Source organism: Paroedura picta, chromosome 13 (genome assembly GCF_049243985.1).
Source record: "Paroedura picta isolate Pp20150507F chromosome 13, Ppicta_v3.0, whole genome shotgun sequence".
Taxonomy (NCBI): domain Eukaryota; kingdom Metazoa; phylum Chordata; class Lepidosauria; order Squamata; family Gekkonidae; genus Paroedura; species Paroedura picta.
In genome coordinates, this window is record NC_135381.1 from 14,922,783 (window position 1) to 14,939,741 (window position 16,959).

The 16,959-nt window shown below is 40.3% G+C and overlaps 1 protein-coding gene and 1 long non-coding RNA gene across 2 annotated transcripts in view; one reads left to right on the forward strand and one right to left on the reverse strand.

The window, feature by feature from the left end:
• The window catches only part of MORC2 (MORC family CW-type zinc finger 2), a 53,940-nt gene that overhangs the window by 35,666 nt on the left and 1,315 nt on the right, over positions 1 to 16,959 (reverse strand). The window contains exons 2-5 of the mRNA XM_077308654.1: positions 12,067 to 12,120; positions 11,265 to 11,299; positions 9,604 to 9,672; positions 6,845 to 6,935 (exon numbers count right to left, since the gene is read on the reverse strand). Coding sequence (XP_077164769.1) covers positions 6,845 to 6,935; positions 9,604 to 9,672; positions 11,265 to 11,299; positions 12,067 to 12,120 — 249 coding nt within the window. The remainder of the gene's footprint in view (positions 1 to 6,844; positions 6,936 to 9,603; positions 9,673 to 11,264; positions 11,300 to 12,066; positions 12,121 to 16,959) is intronic.
• Positions 60 to 16,856, forward strand: LOC143822941 (uncharacterized). The gene is made up of 3 exons (XR_013226311.1): positions 60 to 332; positions 4,879 to 4,932; positions 16,294 to 16,856. It is a non-coding gene; the product is annotated as an uncharacterized LOC143822941 (long non-coding RNA).

A 16,959-nucleotide genomic window follows, 5' to 3' on the forward strand; every position in this document is an offset into this window, starting at 1 on the left:
CTGTGACATGCCCTGGAACAGAACCCACCAGATGTATAGCACCATTCCATGCTTCAAGCCCCACTCAAGTAAGTGCAACCCTGTTTTCAAGCTTCTGTCCTTCTGTGCAGGGACACTGGCAAGCTGCATACCAGAAAGGTGGGATGAGCTCTTCACTGGAAAAGAGAATGCAGCATAGCCTTTCCAAACTCTGCCAGCTTCCAATCGGTTGAGGCCAGGTTACAGAAGATCTAGCCCCTCCTCTAGTGCCTTCAGTACTTTCTGGTGCCTTGCTACTTGAGGCCTGCCTAGTTGCACCTTCATGAGTACATATGGCAGCTGTTGCAGGCTTGGTATGTGTTTTTTTGGGAACTGGGGTTTGGGATGGTAGAAGGGGCTGTTTAAGGCTACATTTTATTTTCTGGCTTTATTGTATTTTACATTTGTTGTAAACTGCCATGGAACTGCTGGTCTGGGAGCAGTGCCATAAAAGTTGAACTAATAAATAAAGGTCAATGGAATAATGTCTAATGAAGGTGCCATCCTGCAGACCTCCAAGAGGACCTTGACGTCTAGCGGACAAGGTAACTACTACAAATGGTAGGCAGCCCAGATTAAGGAGACAACCCAGTGGTTGCTTGATTGGGAAGAAGTTGTTCAACCCTTTTTCAGGCCCCAATAACAAATTACCAGATATATGGAAAACCGAAACTGTTTTGTTCTATGTATTTAACACAGCACAGTCCTTTTTTACTTGTGAGGCGGGTAATACAACCTATTGCATCAAATGGAAATTGAATGTGAATTTAGCCAAAAATTCAACTGAATGCGAATTTAGCCAAAACCAAGGTGCAACATCACCTTTCCTGGGAAGAACTGAATGGACAGATCCATTCTGAGGGCTATCAATTCCCCCATATGCCTAGCTGATGTAATGGCTACCAAAATGACGACTTCCATAGTCAGAAAAGCCAAGCTACATGAAGACTACAGTTAAAATGGAGGTCTTAGGACTGAAAGAACCAGCGATAGAGACCACTGGGTCTTGGCTGGAAAATGTCCAGGAAGCCTTTCAAAAACCTCCTTGACAACTTTGTTTCCAAGTAAGGCATCCACCAGGGAACAGAGAGACTTCTCTCTATCCTCTGTTAAGACAGCTCGTTCCTGGATAGAATGCAAAACAACCCGTATAAACTTCACCTGTCTTGAGGGGGTCAGGCAGGAATTAGAGAATTAACTACTAAACCTTACATTTAGTACTTTCTGAATCTGGATCCCTTACTTTTCAGGGGAAGAGCCTACTAACAAACAGTGTTCAGGAAAACCTGTGATAAAGTAGGCTCTTCCCCAGAAGAATGCCACTATGCCATTGCACTTGATGAATGCCTTTGGTGCTTTCTCTGTACACCAGAGCATTTCAGCCCATCTAATATAGAACAGAAAGGATCTATTGCCATCAAGATTATGCCATTTTTTAAATAATAGATATTTCATATGAAGGCAAAACTGTGGCAGTATTAGTTTTTGAGACAGATGGAAAAAGTTCACTTTCGGAATAAAGGACAAGACTGTTTTTAGAACAACTCATTCCTGTACAGATGAACCCAGAAGACATTTAATAGAATATTCATTAATTCATCAGCTATTCATCAGAAGTTCTTTGTGTTTGGATGTGATGACTTTACATTTGACACTTAGGTGAAGTAGATGCAGTGCTTAGTCAAAATTTTTAACCCATACCGGAAACTTCTTCCGGATGTTTAGATGGAATTTCTTTTGAATTAATTTCATCCCATTGGTTCTGGTCCATCCCTCTGGGGCAAGAGAGAACAACTCTGCTCCATCGTCTATATGACATCCTTTTAAATACTTGAAGATGGATATCAGATCCCCTCTCAGTCATCTCCTCTCCAGGCTAAACAGACCAAGCTCCCCCAACCTTTCTTCATATGTCTTGGTCTCCGAACTCACCATCTTTGTTGCCCTTCTCTGGACACGCTCCGCTCCAGTTTGTCTACATCCCTCTTCAACTGGGGTGCCCAAAACTGAACACAGTACTCCAAGTGAGGCCGAACCAGAGCAGAGCAAAGTGGTACCATCACCTCCCATGATCTGGACATGATACTCCATTTGATACAGCCCAAAATCCCATTTGCCTTCTTAGCCACCGAGTCACACTGTTGACTCATGTTCCATGTATGGTCTACTAAGACTCATAGATCCTTTTCGCACATGCTACTGCCAAGACAAGTCTCCCCCATCCTATATTGTGTGTTTGGTTTTTCCTACCTAAATGCAGAACTTTACACTTGTCCCTATTGAACATTTCAGTTGAGCCCACTTCTTGAGCCTTCTCAAGATCATCCTGTATTCTGATTGTCTTTGGTTGTGTTTGCTACCCCTCCCAGTTTAGTATTGTCTGCAAATTTAATAAGTATCCCATCTAAACCCTCATCCAAATCATTTATAAATATGTTGAAGAACACATGCCCCAGAACAGATTCCTGGGGAACTCCACTTGTCACTCTTCTCCAAGAGGATGCTGAACCATTAGCAAGTACCCGTTGGGTACAATCTGTTAACCAGTTATCCACCTGATAGAATTAGGATCCATACCGCATTTTACCAACTTGTCAACAAGAATATCATGTGGAACCTTATCAAACACCTCACTGAAATCCAGATAAACTATGTCCACAGCATGCCCCTGATCCAGCAAGGTAGTCACTTTCTCAAATAAGAGATAAGGTTGGTCTGACATGATTTGTTCTTGCGAAACCTATGCTGAGTCTTAGAAATCACAGCTGAGTCTTAGAAATCACAGCTCTATTCCAGCTGCTCAAGGACTGACTGTTTGATGATTTGTTCCAAATTTTTGCCAGCTACATATGTCAAATTCACAGGTCGATAGTTACTTCATAGGTCACAGATCTCAAGACACATCTCACCCAGAATGGGCCCCTCCAATAATTGCCGGTAGGGTATCCCAGCCCACTCCAATATCATAGCTTTTCAGAAAATTGTCATCGCTCTAGATTTCTCAAGACGTCCATCTGTACCCTCTCTAACCACTCCCTCAGTGGGCCATATTTGCAAGATGTTTTGTCGGGCTCATTGAGGTATTTGACTCATGCTCTTCCATCAACCCCAAAGCTCCTCTGAGAATATGCCCATAAAGTAATATCGCCTGATAAATGTTTAACAAATTTAAAAATATATAAATTAACTCTCACCCATTCAAGAAACACTTCCAGGGTTGTCGAGAAACTCCAGGGTTTCATGAAGTTCTAGCTGAGAAAGCCTCATTTAGATCATAGAGATTGAATTTCCAATGTTGATGAGTGCAAGGAAGGCTTACCCATCAACTTGTATTGTAAGAAAGTTTGGGCTTTGGTTCCCAAGTGGACCCCTGCACAGGTACTTCCCATCCTAGGTTCCATTTCATAAGGGGACAATCTTTTTAAAAGTGCCCCCACTGGACACATTTGAAACAAGGTCCCTTTTTGCCCTGGACTCAGCTCCCCAGTGTTTCCTTCTAGTTGAGTCTTGATGGAACCACTGCTCCAGAACAATAACCTCAACTATCCGGTTCCCACCTTCTGTTCCTGGGGACAGCCAACGCATCACAGCACCTTCCAGCCGTGTCAGCAATGCCCATAGTTTCCCGGTTGCCTGATATCAAAGACTGCAGAACTTCTACCAGTATAACTCAAGACTAATCTACCTATCCAGTATAGCTGATTTGAGGGCTTCATAGTTGGCAGCGTCCATTCAGTCTACTATATGAAATGCCACCTGTGCCTCTACAGACTGGTAGGTCCCAGCATAAAGAACCACTGATCATGGGGCCACTGAGTATCCTCTGCTGTCCACTGAAAAGCCTCCAGTTATGTCTTGATGTTCTCTCGAATCCAAGCTTTGTGTCATCCAGAGACTGCATTCTGACCTGTGGAACTCCACCACCCCCTGCCCCAGCAACACTGATAGGGTTGGCTGGGGCCTGGACCACTTCAGTGACCTTTCTAAAATCTTGGAGCATGGTGGGCGAAGCACTGGAAGGCGACGGAGACTCCAACTACATCTATATGGCTAGACAAATTAGTGGACCTAGCAAAAATGGCAAGACTTACTAATATGGCTAATAAGAAACCACTTGAAGAATATGACAAACAGTGGTGTTATTACTTGGACTTTCTTAAGAAAGACAGTATTAATTTTTAGGTCAGGACCAATAACCACATATTTCCTTAAGACAGTATCATACTATTTTCTCCGATGTAATAATAATTGTTTTGCTAGCTGGTTTTTCTTTCTTTCACTTTTCTGTAAACGCTTTATATATGACAATAAAATAAATAAAATCTTGGAGCGTGGCAGCCTAGGCTTCTTGCTGGCTCTGTACCACATTACATAGTAGCTAGGACTGGTGCTTCATGAGCCACTGTTCAAACTGAGCAAAGTCCACCTTCTCTGCTGATTCCTGCTCTGTGGAGGCCACAGATTAACTGCTGTCACTGTCTCAAGGAGGAGGCAAAGTAACTGTAGGACCAACCAGGAACTGGTTCAACTGGCCAAGATGGGCATGATCGGTTCAGCAGGATGTTGCCAGTGCCTACATTCTCCAACAGTTTGTCACACTTTTCCATTATGACTGAGTTGATGCTGCCTTCTGTCTGCTTGGTCATCCTAGTTGGGTCACTCTGGAAGCCTCAGAGAGAATAAGCAGCCAACAGCAGCCTCTTCTAAACCCAGCCAGAGAGGCTAGCCTCATTATTCTCCAGGCAACCGTCTCTCTTGCTGCTGCAGAGAACCACCTTTTATATGCTCACCCTCCCCATAATCTTCCTGCTCCTGTCCCTTTCATCAGAGTTAATAAAGTTCTTTTTCTCATTCCTGAAGGTGTTTTGGACTCTTCCGCCTTGGTCGTGCTCAGCCCTCTGGAAACTGCTGCAGGTGAGTTTCTTCTTTTTGCAAGTTGCTCTTTACTCCACTCTCTTGGCTGGTAGATGTGGGAATTGTGGACAGGGCTGTGAGCTCTCTTCAGGATCCTCCATCAGATGGGGCTTGGGGTATGGTAGAGCCCTGATGCTATGCCTTGACCTCTTGCTAGGTCCCTTCATGATGCTCTGCAGCATCAACAGGGCTTGCTAGCGACACCTGGTAGTGGTGATGCTTGGACCTGTGGTGGTGCATCCTGGGCCAGCAGGGCCTTAAGGCTAAGATAGCTACCCCTACCCTGACTCTGGGGTGTTGATCCAGATGACTTTCAGGGCCCTGAATCTGGGGAGTCTGGACATGTTCCAAAAACATAGGTAAGCAACTAAGGCCACCATAAGCTTGTAAAATACCTAGGGAGCAGGTGAGATTGTTTTCTTTATGATCAAGTGTACTTCAAAGACAATTTCAATCACTGAGATATATCAATACATGAAGCCTGGGTGACACCTACTGAGGTCAGAAAATTCTCCTGCTGAATCATAATTGTGCAATTTGCAGACAAACCAATTTGCAGAACTAGTTTGGATTCTCTCCAACAGATAATAGCATTAATTGGCCTCAACTGACTTTCTTGACAATAATAATTCTTCAGTTAGTAATACATCCCTGTACAAAGGCATACTTTGCAAAATTCCTGCTCAGTCATTCTGCTGAATCTAGCAGTATGTTCCATCCTTCTGCTTCTTAGATGAATATTTCATTTAATAATATAATTCAAATACAAGTACCAGGTAATCTGAATGGTCCAATTTACCAGTATTTCATTCCACTCTTACCCATCTTGGCCAATTAAGATTAGCAAGCAGAGATGTGTTCTTTTGGATTCATCTGTTATTAAAGTCTCCATGAGCATACTTGGACAATGAAGTTGAATTTTAGACTCCACATCACTCATGTATGTCTGACTCCTCAGAGACAGTCTCCTCCTGCAGTGTCTCTGTTACTGGCTGTGCTTCTGAGTCAGTTCTGCGGATTGCCTGCCTTCTCTGAGTCTGCTGCATCACTTTCTTCTGCTGGAGCTGGCTGGTTCACGACACCATGATGAATTTTCAAGTCTCACTTCAGCGGAAGGATCAAGTTACGATTTGGTACAGAAATTGTGTTAGTTGCCTTTGTGGATGTTCTTTGGTTTGACAGAAGGAAAGTGCACCCTGTTCATTCTCTCAGCAGCATAGCAAATACTTTGATTACTCTCATGTGACTGAGAAGATTTGAAGATGGAGCAGTACTTTATAGCGGTTGTCCTTCTAGCTGTAATGTTGTCTTTGTGATTGTTATTCTAGCTTCTTGTGAGCAGTAGTGGAAAAATAGGACATAAGCTCCATCATATGCAATTGCTACCTATGTGCAGCTGCTTTATAAAATTATCCACACACCAAAATATCAATGAGCCTGGTTAAAGGTAATGCTGATTATCTATAACATATTATCTGCAGGAAAGGCATAGCAACACCATAAGTCTACAGCTAAGGTCAATCTTCTGAGGTAATAACAAGACAAAGTCCAGATCTAAAAAGAAAAGCTTTTTGTTGTACCCTGCTTTTTACTACCCAAAGGAGTCTCAAAGCGACTTTCAATTGCCTACTCTTCATCTTCCCACAACAAACACCCTGTGAGGCAGGGGAGGCTGCGACAGCTCTGAGAACTGTGCCTGGCCCAAGGTCACCCAGCTTGCTGCATGTGGAGGACTGGGGAATCAAAATCAGTTCTTCAGATTAGAAGCCACTATAACCAAGCTGGCTCTCAGAAATTCTAACCTATTTGGGAGAACAGATTTACTCAGAAAACATTTCCACTTTTCTGTTACACATGACTCATGTTCTAAGCCAAACCCCAAACTCCACGTGGCTGGCATCCACATACTTACGATTTCAAGCCATTTCCATATTGGCCAATCTGGGTTGATTCCGGTGTTCGTTTAGCCGATTTACCAAACTGAATCACACTTGCAGCATCATCTAAAAAGAGAGAAAATGAGGACTCGAAACATGGATATCAGTAGCTTAGCTTTATTCATTTTCACCTACATGATGGTATCTTGAATCTAAATAGCATTGATCCAGTTGATGAGACCTTGACTCTGCCACCTCATGGTGTCTCTATCAGTCCAGATGAATGTCCACAGATGTGTCTGTATGGTCTCCACAGAAATCTACCATGATTGGCATGAAGACCTTATGGGTATGTTGTAATTGATTTGTGATTTGCATATACAATTCACATGGTTGAACAACAGCATGTGTGTGTGTAAGAACTGCAATACTCTCTGTGTAAGACAGATGCTTTCATTCCATTTATAGTGATGTATACATTTAACTTTGGCCACCTCATGAGAAGGACTCCCTGGAGAAGAGCCTAATGCTGGGAGTGATTGAGGGCAAAAGAAGAAGGGGACATCAGAGAACGAGGTTGCTGGATGGAGTCACTAAAGCATTTGGTGTGAGCTTAAATCGACTCCGGGGAATGGTAGAGGACAGGAAGGCCTGGAGGATCATTGTCCATGGGGTCGCGATGGGTCGGACAAGACTTCGCAACTAACAACAATACATTTAATATTAGGGTACGATGCACAATGTATTGGGTGTAATTTCAGGACTACGGGTTCAAACACGGATATTTCTGGAGTCTCATTCCAATACAGTCTCCTTGCAACGTGCCCAGTGAGTCCATGAAAGCAGAGTGAACCATCTTCTGCATAAAGTAATGATTCACAGAATTAGCCAGAATAATTTTGTTTCCAGTTCTATCTGTGGAGCCCTAAACAGTAAAAGAAAATCCATTTCATTCAACTGCTCTGCACTTCAGTAGTCTTTTGACTACCTGCACTTCAACAGCTAACATGAGCTGCTCAGAGGCCTTGGGCGAAATACTGTCATGAGGCCAATGATACTCAACTTTATTTTTAATTTTCTTCAACTCCAGAGATATTCTGAATAGGAGCCTGGAGTCAGCAATGGAGTAGATGATGGCTAAGTCACTTAATTAAATAATAAACTGAAGTTTAGTTCATCAGGGCAGAGGTTCTATTAGTATGTGGCCCAATAGTACCAAAAGGTTGTATCCAGCCTATACTAGATGCAAGATAATTTCCTTTAATAACAGATTTGTAGTCTGAAGTATTTACAGATTGGTCCTTATCGATGTAAGCCCATGTGGCTTCCAGGCACAAAGTACCTTTCATGAATCTGACTTGTGCACAAACTGAACCTTTCTTAGAAAGCAACCAGCTTGTAGCAGCTATCCATTTTCTGATCACATCCTGACTAGATGAAAATTAAGCAGACATCAATTTTGGGTATGATGAGATATTTTTTCATATAGAGAATACTGTAATGCCATATACACGCAGTTTCTTACGAACACTCTTTAAATATTGGTCCACAATTAATCGAGTATTCTGCTGATATTGAAAGGCTTGATTGAGATTACAGATGGCTTGACATGGAAGTGTCAGCATACAAGAAATTCAGAGTACAGCAAGAACAATATTGATCTAATTGCAGGAATTGCGGAAAACACTCTAAGCCTGAGGTGACTGAGCAAAAATTTTGGTACAGCCGAGCAGGAATAAGAAATACCGAAACTGCAATATTCAAATTGCATTTCTGTCCATTCTGTTACAAGTTTTTGTTAGTAGCTGTCACAAATATGGTGCGGAAGGCTTCACTGATCCTGCTCAGGTAGACTGCATGCCATCTTATAACCTTATGCAGTTTAAAAGAATCCAAATGGTAAGCCTTAGTAGATGTAGCTTACCAAGCAATGCTATCTTTCCAGTTATGCTGTGGGACACTTCTAGTTTCATACATTACCCTTCCATCACTAGTCTTTTTAGGAGGGCTGTCTACACAAAGGAAGAGTAGAAGACTGAAAGGTCCAAGCTACAAGCTAGGGTGATGGCATTAGCAGCGAAAGAAGAGCCTGACTCACAATGAGGTCTGAAGGTGAAATTTGCTGGACATTAAGGGAGCAGCCTGGAATGGAGCCTTGTCCAGGTTATATAACATCTAAGGAGCTCATGACTCCTTGTACACTGCCAGCAACATAGCACTGATGCCTAAGAGATAGTTACTTGATCACCATTTGTATTCTGACAATCCATTCCATTGGTATAATTATGTAGCCTAGTGAGATGTGGCAGAGGACTATCAACTATATCAGATGTTATGATGAAATCAGGGGGGTCTTTTCCAGGTTTACTAGAAAACCATGATGAGGCCGTTGATTATTTCCCTGCGATCCTTCTCTCTCCACCTGGACATGAAGGAGTATGTGAACAGACTGCCAAGATACAGGCTGAGATGACTCTTCAGGAGATCTTCTGGCATTGTCAATATCTTCTAGCAGTAACAGATCACGCTTGTCAAAAAGGAAAGTCAGAATCATCTTCTTGGTTCTAGAAAAGCTTTTCACACCATCCACTCTTTTTATTGGTTCATTATGGGTCTTCAAAACAAAAAGCAAATTCTGTTCTTACCTGAGGGCATCTTACATGAAGTATATCTACTTCTCACTGCACTGGGATGTAATAGATTATCCTTGTCAATACCTTTATGATCACCATTGTAAAATAATATTTCATCCTGTTTCTCTCAGAATGGAATAATACAATGAACTGTCACTTACTTGAGTCCATTCCTGCTCCATCATCCAAAAAACAAAGCATGAACCCACCCCTCAGGTCTTCTCGAGGTTCTGTAAGAGAAGAATTAACAGACCTAAACTTGAAAAGGCAGGGAAATTTGGATTTACACGAAGCAAAGGTCCAACTACGATATATACAACTGGGACAACATAAGAGGGCTATAAAGAATAATGTATTAGTATATATAAAGTTCATTTGGATTCAGAAATGTGATAATCTGCTAGACACTAGAAAGGATAATTTTACAGTCCAGTGTTTATGTTATATGGTGATGTAATGCAAAGTAGCAATACCGGCTGTCTGCTACCCAAATTAGCAGTTCACCATAAACCAGATATGAAAATATTTTGAGGTTATATCACACCCATCTGCTCCAACTCAGAGTCAGTATCAGAGTCTAAACTCAACGCTCCTTAGCAGCTGTCAAATGAAATTACTCAGATGTGTCATCTGATTTCACCTGAAGGTGCAGAAAAGATGCTTACAGCTGTACGGACTGCAACTTGGCCTCTTGGCCTTAACTCATACTGGCTTATAAATGCTAGCCATTTGAAACTAAATGGTTTGCTCAAGTGGTGAAATATTGGATAATTTTTGTGTCACAAGTTCTTTATATATACTGGTGATGAATGTATGACTGGAAGCAAAAAAGTCAACAAGCTCAATTCAGGTAAGACAGAATTGACTGATATAATATCTTGATATGGTTATATTCCATTTTTTTCTGCAACTTGGGGGTACATTTGGATCTGGCTTTACTTCTGAAATCGCAGAAAGATGCTGTGGCTCAAAATGTCTTGTGTTAGCTTTAGCCTATGCACCAGCTACACTTGCAGCTAGAAGTCAAAGATCTAGTCACTAGGGAAATGGGTTTTGATTTATGGTGCGCCTGGTTCATGAACCTTCAACCATACCACCTTTTAAGTGTCGAAATGATTAGGCATGTGAGGTACATGATGTGATGGAATATCCTTCAACCCAAAGCACTCACAGGGGATTTCCAACTGACTCTCTTCTACCTGTTTGGTGAGAACTGGATTTACAGGATCTGAGTTACAGCCCCTCAATGAAGTGCTTTCTGAGGAAATGACTGCCTGTCATCCCTCAGATGCTTATCTACATAACCTTTAAGTTCTACCCACCTCCTTTTGCTCTGAAGTTTGGTAACATTAACATTGAGCAGAAGCAATCTGTCTGGAAATGTAATTGTTCATGAACAGCCCAAAACTCCACAAAGTGCTTGAAAGTTTGTGGTAGCTGAGCTTCATTTTGCAAACCATGAACCAGGCAAAATTCATCATAAACATCAGTTCTTGAATTGGTTCATGCTCATCCGTGCTCGCCACTGTTGCTAATATGATGGCAGGCTGAACTACTGTCATGTTCTTGACATACGGCTCCCATTGAAGAAAAATCAGAAACTTTCAAAGGTGTAAGATTTTGTTCATTTATTAATGTGGGTTAGCGGCCATGTTCATATATTTCCAATCCTGATTTCATCTGTAGTTTCAACACAAGGGTCTTGTTTTAATGAAGCCCTGGAATTATAGAGCTCCACTGCAGGAAATTAGTTTGGCTCTCTTCCTGTTCTTAGGGCGAGTAAAAATCTCTTTTCCAAATCTCTTTGGGAATACTGACTTACCAGTAAAGATGTCTATTCTTGTGGCATCTGCATCTCTAAAAAAGAGCAGACAGGAAAATCAGTATCCCTGAGTCAGCTGAGACAAGGCAGAACAGAAATGCAATAAATAATAATATTCAAACACGAAATAAAAGAGTTGTTGAAAATAGGTAGTTCAGCAGGAAGGGATAGCATGGATGAAAATTCATGAACAGCTGTACCAACACTACACAGGCATACTCTGTATGTTATTCACCCCCAGCCTTACTACAAAAATGCCCAACAAGACTGTAAAAGTAGGAAACAGATACACACAAAAACTGTACCAGACCCTTGATGTTTTACCCATCACAAGTAATTAGGCAGAATGCCTTTAAGAATTCTTTTAAAAATATGGAATTAAAAAATGATAAGCTTTCTTATTAAGGGAAACACAAGCTCCCAATTAACTGTTCCCTGAACTGGCAGTCTCTTTTCCCTGGTGAATACACACTATAATCTACAGCTAACATAATGGCAGAAAGGCCTTTGTTACTTTCCTTCTGTAGTAGAAAAAAAAAACTTTGATAGGAAATATGTACAAAAGAAATTAAGTCAAAGTATTTATACTGCATTGCCAGATATCTCTAACATTCTTATAATCTTAGAGAATCAACTGCAGTGGGGGCCACTGTGTCTCTTCCAATTCTATAATAGAAGTCTTTTTGTACAAAGCTGAATAGAAGCTCTATTGACTCTCTTCTATAAAGGAGCCACCTTGCCCCAAGTTGGGCTAAACAACAATGATGAAATAAGCCTGCAGCAGTCAAGTGCCAACACATACCTTGCATTATCAACAAGTTCAGCAAGGGCCCCAAACAAAAATTCATGTGTGGTTCTGCAATACAAAGAGAATCAGTAATATTACTTTGAATCTGGGAATTAGGGTACAGGTTAATGTTTATTTTAAATCTATATTCAATCTTTAAAATCTTAATTTAAAACTGTGTTCCTTGGCAAAATAATAATAAAAAATTAATTATATATGCTAGACCACAAAAACAAAATCAAGACAGCAACAAATTCTGTATGTATTGAAGGCACAGTAAACTCATAGCAATGTCATCTCAACTACTGAGATACCAGTTTAGATATGGAATATCAGTTACATAATACATGGCTCTATGCTGTGAAGTTAACTGGAAGGCATAATATTTGAATACTTATCAGGTATTTCTGATTTTTAAAGTTCTGTAAAGTACTTATAATAAATTAAAAAATAAAAACCCCTAACAATTAGTATAGTTTGCAGGGGGTCAGGAGGTTTCTTTTCACAAAAGCAGCTCTTTGGATTTTGTAAGTTGATTTCCAGCAAACAGAAATTTTGCGTCCAGATAAAATTGAAGCTGTTCCAAATATTCAGTAGGATTCTCATCATCATAAAGTATATATTAGCAACCACAGTTGATCCAGAAAAAAAGGTAATTGGGTCTACTGATGCAATATAATCATTATGCTTGTTTAACGCTGGGTTCATCAGCCAAATCCTGGTAGTTTCCAATCCTTATACTTAATTAATGTATTTGTGACTGTAGTTGAGGAAATAGTTCCTTTCCAGCAATATCGCTCTAACTTTCCTCTTTTCTATTACTTATCTATGCATAAATTAGTCTACAATTTAAGAAGTGATTGCTGTTCACTAAATTCCAAGTCAATAAAAAGATCCTTAATTTGGCATTTTCTCTTTATACAACTTCAGTCTCCCTATACAAGCAAGCCTCATTCTGTTCAAAACAACATTTATTTCAATTTCTATCTGCCGCATTCCTATTGTTTTGGAGAGTTAACTTGCTAAGCATTCAAACAGATAGCCTGGCATTTCCTAGTAAAGTATAATGAAGAAGAAACCACCGCCAGCTGTTGAGTCAATTGGATCTAGAAGTAGATCTATAGAGACTTCTTCCAACAAAATTCAACAAGAGCAGAAATGGTTCCACATTATTAAATTCTCTCATAACTTCAGGTTTGGGGATTAATGTATCAGTACTTAAGAGACAGGCCAACACAAGTAGTAACTGAGTCACTGTCTTTCTTCATCTTTCTTCTTTGTAGTTAGGTCTTGAAGAAACTTCAGTCAATCAGCACAGAAAAAAATTGTGGTCCTGAATGCCGCTTTCAACAGGTCACTCTTCTCATTTTTAGGAGAATGGAGGAGAGCGTGCACACACTGGTACCATAATACCATTGCTTTCCAGATTACTGTAATAATGTTGTCTTCTCTGTAAACATATGTTGTTCCATATCCTTAAGTATGCCATTATGTTACAATAAAAGGCAACAGATATAAAGAAATCACTCCAACTATCTATGTGACTCAGTTTATTTTAAAGCAACCAAATTCCAAAACATTTGATTATTCACTGCATGATACATGATACTAGTAAAACTGACAAGTTTTTTTCAGCGGCTCCATTCTATCACAGTGCACCGTCATTTGCAAAGACTATCTCAAAAGGAAAAATCTGGAACCAAGACTCTCCTACAACAATTACAATCAAGATAAAGGAAATATTTACAGTGAACAAACCAGTCAACAAAAGGGACATCTCATCAAGCATGCCTTTGCAATCTTCTGATTAAAATGTAGAACATGTACAAGGCAGGAAATGAACTTCATATTATAACACATTGCTCTGAGATGTGCCTTGACTGGGGCCAGGGCATTTTTGGTCCTAACCCCAACCTGCTGGGAATGAGCTCCTGGAAGAACAGCGGACCCTTCAGGGATGTTTGCAGTTCCAAAGGGTATGCAAAATGGAGCTCTTCCACCAGGCATTTGGTTGGGGTCAATGAACTACAGATCATCATCAAGCTGGTCCTTCCTACAAGAGCCAACAAGAGTTATCCCCCTGAAAAGAATGAAAGTAACATTCACAAGTAAGCCAAGACCAGTTGTTATGGATTCCTAAACACTTTATATTTTTGTTAATTGCTTGTTTTAATTGCTAATGTTATTTTTGTATACCTATGTTGTAAACCAGTATCCAGGAAGGGTGGGCATACAAATCCAAATCTAAATAAAAATTGGTCAATCACAGTCTTCTATTTTCACTGATTTATCCGAGAACCTTTTCTAACGTAATTATACCGCTGGCTGTTGCTGCTTTATCAATGAATTTCACTAATAAATTGTATTGTTCTACTAGGTTAGAAGGTTAAAGTACTCCCTGTTCACTTTTTCCATCTTGGTCTCTGTATGGTTTTTAAAAAATCTGACAGGTTCTAAATATATTTAACTTTTATTATATCTTTTATTTTAAATTTTATTAATGTTTCTATTTTCTATGCTCTTTTCAGTTTTATTGGGAAGAACCAGAGTCTAGAAGTCAAGATACACTGTTAACCTAAGATATGCCATTTTATTCTTAAAAATTTAAATAAGAAAAGCACCTAATTACGTATTTCCTCACTATTATTGTCCTCGAGCCAGTGAACAATAAAGAATATTAGAAATTAATTTTAGAACAATAAAAATAATTAAAAATAGGAAAGAAGGAAGGGTAGCAACAAAATTGTTTATTGCTAATTGAATGTCATAATACAGGAGACAAATCTCCCTACAAGGAATTACAGAGTTTTAGCGTCAAGGTCCTTTTCTCAGGTTGCCACCATCCAGCTTTGGGTGATATGGGCACCTGAATAGGGCCCCAAAAGGGGACCATAGCAGTTTGATAGATTCAAATAGGAATAGGTAGTTCTTAAATTATGAGTCATATCAAGTTTCAAATTCAATTGCTGCCCTCTGAATTGGGCCCAGAAACAACTGGAAGTCATTGCACATAGAGAAAGAAATGAGTGGTATGATTCTCAGAAATAACAGTGTTCTTACCACAGTATTTTGCACCAATTGTACTTTCTAGACACTCTTCAAGAACACTACAGTGGCAATATCTTGTTTACCCAGGAAACACTGTAGATGGCACATTAACCAAAGCTGGTGAGAGGCAGTTCTGGCAACCACTGCCTCCTGCTTTTTCAACAGAAGGCATAGGTCATCTAGTTGACTTTACCCACTTTTATGTCAATGTCAGAAAACATGAAAAACAAGATGGAACCTTGCACAACCCTAAAAGACAGAGAGCCAAGCAGCAGTCCACCAGCACCACTTCCAGAAACCACAACAAAATGGTGCCTCCCAACTCCTAAAGGTAGTCCAGAAGAATATCAATAGTATTGAAAGCCAGGAGGGGCATGAGAATCAATAGGGCTATCTCCCAGTATAGTTTATTCACCAGGTTGATCGAAGCTGTTTTCTCTCCAATAACTAGACTAGAAAGGATCCAGAATAACCCTCCTAATTCTTTAAACTGTCCATTCACTACTCATTCAACATCCTTGCTTAAGAATGATACATTTGAGACTGACAATAATTATCCAAATCTCCTGGGTCCAAAGTAGAGTTCTTAGGATATACTACTTCTGTTTCAGGGTTAGAATAACCATCCCAACTCTTAAGGAGGCATTTATTGTTTCCCAGACCTAGTCAACCAGCCCCTCAGAAGATTTAACGAACCAGAAGTGGCAAGTATCACACAACCAGGCAGCTCTCAGAGTTCTATAAATCCTGTTCACATCCTCAAACTGGAAAGTGTCCCACACAACTGGACAAGCTGACACCCTAGTTCTAACTGATTACTGCTCTCCACAAGCATTGGAAAAACTGGTTACAGCTGGCCACCTAACAGTCATCTAACTACCATGGGCCAGATCCGTATGAGCCCCTGACAACCCAGAAGACTTCCACAATGGATAGGATACAGCCCACTTTTGCACTCAATTCTCTTTCTTATTTCAGTCCCATGTGGCTTTGGTCATTTCAGGACTCCTGTGATCCCGGTATAAAGTTTTGGCTGGTTTTTGCCAGAAGTTGGTTAAATCCAACCTATTGTAAGGATGTGATGGTGTTGGGTATATATCATTTTTTGTATTGCCAATGTGGACTTTCAATGGAGCTCTATTGCATATCTTGTCAGATTCATCATGTTGCTCTAACCATCTCTTTTCTTTTCAGTCTGCAATCCCTCAACAAACATCGATATTACCTAGGCTCTAAGGCATGAACGACAGCATCCAAGAATAATCATGTCAACTGTCAACATAGTTTTCTCACTCTGGAGGCCATCCAAGACATTGACAGCAGTATCAACAATATTATCAGGAAAATCTCCATAAGCCATCAGAAAACCATGTGGATTCATCTAACTTTGGAGACAGAGAATCTGAATTGATCCTCCACCTCAATGGAGTCACGATACCCCTTTAAGTCTAAGCATAGCAAGTAATGATCTCCCGATGACTGCACCTTCCTCCTGGCCAGAACATCCAAAAGATATGACAATTTGAATACAAATCCAGTCAGAATATGTATTGGACCAGGACAAGAATATAGCCCTCCTACAGCATCAATATGTGTCAAAACTAGACTGCATTATTCAACACTTTGCAAGGTAGATACAGTTGAAACTGGCTCTTCAATTCCATTACTACCCACTGAAGGGAAGCCAAACAAGCCATGACCAGGCAGTATGTCATTTTCCCAACAAACTAATTAAATCACAGCTATTTTAAGTGAAATTGTTACTGTGAAACACGTCATTTAGAAATACACTGATTTAGCACCACAGATCTGTTACTGTGCCATATTTGAAGTTAACATCGTTTTGTCATAACCACCCCC